This window comes from Halichoeres trimaculatus, unplaced genomic scaffold, assembly GCF_033239565.1.
Source record: "Halichoeres trimaculatus isolate MK-OKI-2021-1 unplaced genomic scaffold, fHalTri1.1 fHalTri1_scaffold_10, whole genome shotgun sequence".
Classification (NCBI taxonomy): Eukaryota; Metazoa; Chordata; class Actinopteri; order Labriformes; family Labridae; genus Halichoeres; species Halichoeres trimaculatus.
In genome coordinates, this window is record NW_027437187.1 from 34368940 (window position 1) to 34374939 (window position 6000).

The following is a 6000-nucleotide window of genomic DNA, read 5'->3' on the forward strand; positions in this document are numbered from 1 at the left end:
TATGATAAAACCAAGTTTTGTCTTCCATTTTGTGACTCATCAGTGAAGCAACGTTGTTTTCAACAGCATCAACATGATTTCCTTTCAGAGCTAACACATATACTGATTTTTATTTTTTTTTAAGAGTCTGAAGATATATTTCCACTGTGGTCAATTTCTAGGCTTACAGCAAGGCTGCCTATTGCATAAGTGTACCACAAGTATTTTCTTTTGTGTTCTTCTATTTTTTGCTGTATCTTTGTTCAATGCAGCAAAACTAAAAGAAAAATAGGTTTCAACAAACACTGATTACAGCAGACCTAGGCGTCCCATTTAAAAAATAATAATTTGAAATTAAAATATTCTAACCAAAAGGAGTCACGATTCAGTGACGATTGTGTTTCTGTGTTTTAAGGCAGCTTTTAGGAGGCCACAAAACAAGAAAAACGCTTTCAAAATAAAACGTGGCATTTATTCAGTATCTGTTTTCAAGAACTGAGTCATGAGTTGGAACATGATCTAAAAATATCCAACCCTTGTGACCCTTTTCCACCATTTAGGTCAGTGTCATGCATTTCATAGTCGGTTGAAGGTGTTAAAATGATACCAAGGCTCGCATTTGGAGCATAAAAATATGAAACATCTTTGATAAAAGGGAACAGGGGTCCAAAATACTCTTAAAATGGAAAACTAAGAGGGGCCAGGCTCTCATTTTTTCCTGTTATGTGCAACACTGGGAGGTGTTAATAGTGTTCCTATAAAATTAAGCTGTTATGGTTAAAAATTCAGAATTTTTATTAATAATAATCCTTACACTTAAGAACAACAACTTTAGTCCAAAATTTAGTCCGAATTTATCTGCCATAAAGAACAAGTAGCCTAAAGTAGGTATTGCTATTTTAAATGTTCAATGGTTTTGAATGGATGTGTTGCTTTTCATAAAACGCGATTTTTTCGTGTGCTTTTATTTTGAAGGTCGTAACCGGAAGTGTGATTGGTCGCCTGTCTGACTTGATCACCTGTCAGAACAGAGGAGTCTCCTCTTTAGCATCACTGTTCCTCGGGGGTTCCGTGTTGTTAGTCACAGGTTGTGCTCAGGTGTCGGTCAGACGGAGACTCTCCGCCTCGGTCTTGCTCTGGGATCCGCTGACATGTTGAAGGGGACTCGGCCAGAGACTCGGGGGGACTCGGTGCTGCTGGATGCTGCGACTCTGAGGCAGCAGAGGAGGCTGAAACAGGCGATCCAGTTCCTCCATAAGGACTCGGCGGATCTGCTGCCGTTGGATGGGCTGAAGAAGCTCGGGACATCCAAACAGGGGGTGTGTCTCTTATCGTGGGTTTCATTTGGCGTCATGTTGTCATGCTAATCCGTTGACCAAACCAAAAATCAGCTATTCTGCTTTATTTTTAGACATATTCTTAATAAAAGCTCCTATGATAGAAATGCAGTTTATCTCAGATAGAAACCATAGCCTTTAACGTTTCTAATATAAAAATATAATGTCAGTGTCTGTGTCCAGATGCTAGCCTTTTAGTAGGGGAGACTGGGGGCGGTTGCAACACATTGCATTCTTGAATATTTTCAATTTAGGCATCATAATGAGGGATTATCATGCTAATTTTCAGGCTTTGCATTGCCCTACTCTTTTTTCACTTTTTAAAATGTTGAATTTGTCCTTTTAAGGAGATTCATCAACTTGTGATGTCACAAATTGCGCAAATCTTGTCTGTGATCACTTCAATACACATTTACTATGCAATTTTTAAACTTTGCCCGTGTAAAGCAGTGATATCCAACATTTCAAGCTAATATTTGTTTTTTAAAGGATAAGTTCGGTTTATACAGCTTTTATATTGTGAAGTAGAACGAAATACTCACCCATAAGGTTTTCCTGATCCAAGCAGTGCTTCGGGAGATATTTACATCCAAAATCGTGCAGCAGACGTCCGTATAATGGGATCCATCAAGGCATAGACAGCGCGGCTCCTAAAACTGCAATAATCGTCCAAAAACTCGTGTTTTTCACCAATATTCCATCATGGTCCGCTCCGGGTTAGTCCTCTGCTGCAGTCTGTGTCACTCCAGACAGCGCTGTGTGGCTGTAATGACCTCTGAACTGACGAAGACTTCGATTACGATTGCCCCTCCGCGTGTCGTCATGTAGCCTGGCGTCTTACCCTGAAACAATGAGCCGCACTGCGCATGCGCGGAGGGGCAAACGTAAACAAAGTCTTCGTCAGTTCAGAGATCAGTACAGCCACACAGCGCTGCCTGGAGTGACACAGACTGCAGCAGAGCACTAACCCGGAGCGGACCATGATGGAATATTGGTGAAAAACATGAGTTTTTGGACGATTAATGCAGTTTCAGGAGCGCACTCTCTATGCCCAGATGGATCCCATCGTCTGCTGCACGATTTTGGATCTAAATATCTCCCGAAGCACTGCTTGGATCAGAAGAGCCTTCTGGGTAAGTATTTTGTTCCACTTATAAACCAAACTTATCCTTTAAGGTATGAAAAAAGTCATAGCGTATTTGACTGTTGCTTTGACATTTTTTCTTCTATTTTTATTTTAAAGTCCTTTTTTTTTCTTTTTTTATATTGTTATAAAGTGTTACAATTTAGAAAGCACAAAGATCTGGCCATAGCTTCACCCCCAACAAGCCTCTGGGGAGCTGGCCAATCAGAGAAAAGGGGGTTTGTTGAGGTGGAAGCCTTAAAGAGACAGTAGCTAAACAAAGCCTTCCAGACAGAAGCTTAAAGAAGGGTTTTCTAAGACAACAGAGAGAGGGAGAAAAATAGGGAGCTGTGTAAAAATACTACGGGGGCCCCAGTGGGACAGAATAAAGACTGAAATAAAGCATTACACCCCCTCTTTAAATGATAAATTGTTTGTTTTCTTTCTTCTTTCTGTTGTAGCAGCCACATCATATCATCCAGAAGCGCCTGCTGGAGGCCAAGCTGACCCGAGGAAGAATGAGCATGTGCGCAGAGACTCAGAACAACAGAGGAGTCTTTTTGAACTGTAGTCATTTACATTCAAACGAGGATGAAGATGATGAGGAAGATTTGATCTATGTGCCCTGTAAGGTGGGTGTGTGTTCCTGTGTTTTTGTGTCTGAATCACGCATAAATAATCACGTCTCTGAGCCTCTCCTCCTGCTCCTCTGTGTGTGTTCACAGTGTCTGGGACAGGAGCTGAATGTGTTGATCGACACCGGCTGCAAACTGAACATGATGTCCTCATTCACCGTGGAGAGCTCAGGGTGAGACGTCTTTTCAGTTTCTGTTTTTTTTTTTTTTTCAGATCTCTTTCAGGGTTCAGTGAGTCATCTTTTTCTGTTTGATGTTTCTCTCAAAAGTTGGAAAGAGCTGGTTGAAGAGATCAAGAATGAAGCCGACGGTTTTCCATTTCAGCGGAAGCTTTGCATCGACGGGCAAATCCGAGAACTCAGCCTCAGCATCGGACAGCTTCGGATAATGTGCTCCTTTGTCGTAGTGGGTAAGAATAGAGGATTATTTTACTGTTTTTATTATTTTACAGAAATCTTTTTGTACAGTTTTTCTGTGAATTATATTTCCTTGCAGAAAGTAACCGGCCTCTGATGTCTCTGGGCTACAAGACGTTGAAAGCTCTGAAGGTAAATCATCTTCTCCTCAAGAGTTCACCACAAACGAATCAAGTCTAACGTGTTGTCTAATCATATTCTTTCACTTCTCTTTTTTATCTGCAGACTGTGATCGACACAGAGAAGCAGATGTTGGTGTTAGGAACGGTTGTTAGGGAGCAGGTTCAGTTTGTCAAAAAGCCAAACAACACAAGGTCAGATTTTCAACCTCTGTCCTGAATATTCACAAATGAGCCTGTCTGACCTGAAGCCTTCCCAAATCTATTTGTCTTTTCTTTCTTCCTACAGTTCTCATAACTTCAGCGACTAGTAACTCGGCTTCTCTTCTCCCCGACTCCCCCAGAGACCAAAAGCAATACAGCTCTCTACACTTACACAACGACAAGACTTTGTTGGAAAGTCTTGATTTTTCACCTCATAAACTCCTCCTTTCTCCCAGATAATCCTCTCTGATTCATGTTGTACATAAAGAAAGTGTTTTTCACAGCAGCATCTCACACAAACAAACAGTATTTTGTGTAGCAGGGAGTAGCATTGATGTAGCATTGATGTAGCATTAGCTGTCACTACAGTGGCTTGTGTAGCACAGCTGAAAACAAGAATTAAACCAACTAGTGGTTGTGTAGATTTTAAGATTCTGATAGAATTGTGATTTAAAGAGGATCAGGGCCACTGGATAAAATGTGGTTGGAACAGTTTACTAAAAGGAGAAGAAGAAAAAAGTCAGTTCCTCTTTTTTTTTTAACGTTAAACTAAGAATTTCCAGAATACAAAGTCTGAATTCTGAGATTAAGGTTGGCCAATTGAGATTAAAGCGAGAGTTCTGAGATCAAGAAGGCATTCTAGAATTAGAAACAGAATTCTAGAATTAGAAACAGAATTTTAGAATTAGAAACAGAATTCTAGAATTAGAGACAGAATTCTAGAATAAAAGTCCAAATTCTGGGAAAAACAAAAAAAGTCATATTTCTAAATCTAAATCTAAATCCTGTGACAAAAAGTAAATAAAACCTGCAGATTAAAGTCGCAATTGTGAGATTTAAATCTGAACCTACAGATTGATGTTGGAATTCAGAGATTAAAATCAGCGTTTGAGATTAAAGTCAGAATTCTGTGATTGGAGTTGAAATTTTGAGAAAAAAGAGAGTCCTGAGTCTGAAGTCTTAAGTTTGGCTCACACCTCAGGATTCTCCAAGGTCGACCCCAATGTTGGGTCCAGATTATTGCCAGGGTGCCCTTATAATTTTTTTTTTTTTTTTTTGGCATATTTTATTTATTTATTTATTTTTTAATCTCTTTTATTGGAATATTGTATTATAATACCACTTATTTAATACATCTTAGATTCAATTTTTCCTGTTTTTTTTCTCTTCCTCTCTGTCCATTTACTTTGAACAGTCATAATATGGATTAGATACAAAACAAGGGAGAAAAAATAAATAAATACATACAAATTAATTTAATGAATAGCAAAAATAAAATAGATAAATAAATAAATTAAATTAAAATAATAATTATTATAATTTTTTTTTCCTTTGTCAGTTTAGGAGTCTGTCATGTGGTTTCCATAGAGTCTAGACTTTCAGCTAAATATCCTTTTGGTAAACATCAATAAATCATAAATCAATGAATTGTAAAGAGGGCCAAGAGGAAAAATAATAGATACAAAAAGGAGAATAAGTGAAGAAATAATAAAAGTAGTAAAATAATGGTAATTATTTAAGAAAATAAAAGTAGATAAATTGTAAAAAAAAACAACAACAAAAAAACTTAAGAGCCATAAATGAGGAAACCTCTAGACTAGTCTAGATAGTCTGAGAAGATTCTCCTTATGCATGTGACACAAACCTATTTCAGATTTTTGAAATCCTGTAGTTTGAGCCCCACTTCAAGAAGAAAAGTCAGAATTTCAACTCCAGTCTCAAAATGTTAGAAATCCAGATTTCAAAGAAAACTTTTTTCATTAATTTCAGACATCAAAAGGTGTACTGGCCTAACCTACACATGTTTTATTTTGGTGGCCCTTATTCCTCACCTGTACTTTAGCTATTGTAGTGAAATAGCAATTGTTCTGCCAGTTGTTATTCTATGAGTACATTCACAGAGAGAAGAGGAGGTTTAAGTGGAGCAAAGAGGTCAAGCACAAGTTGTTGTATTCAGAGCGATGGTATTTTGTACGACTGTTCATGTATTTTGTAGTTAAAACATGTATTTACAATGAGGTCACTGCCTTGTAATGTTTACAAAAAGTTATCGACACTTGAGATACATTTTATCACTTATACCTGTAGCTGAGTTGCAGCACTGAATATAACAATAAAATCCTAAATGCTGTGATCTTTTTCCTGTACTGTATTTTTAACATGATACTTGAACGTAAGTAGGCCTTG

The 6000-nt window shown here is 38.0% G+C and overlaps 1 protein-coding gene across 1 annotated transcript; it reads left to right on the plus strand.

The window, feature by feature from the left end:
• Positions 1 to 995: 995 nt before the first annotated feature.
• On the plus strand, positions 996 to 5944 carry LOC141796623 (nuclear receptor-interacting protein 3-like). The gene is made up of 7 exons (XM_074677847.1): positions 996 to 1298; positions 2901 to 3071; positions 3165 to 3247; positions 3344 to 3483; positions 3570 to 3622; positions 3716 to 3804; positions 3899 to 5944. The coding sequence occupies exons 1-7, from the start codon at positions 1131 to 1133 to the stop codon at positions 3918 to 3920; spliced, it is 726 nt and encodes a 241-aa protein (XP_074533948.1). The 5' UTR covers positions 996 to 1130; the 3' UTR covers positions 3921 to 5944.
• Positions 5945 to 6000: the final 56 nt, after the last annotated feature.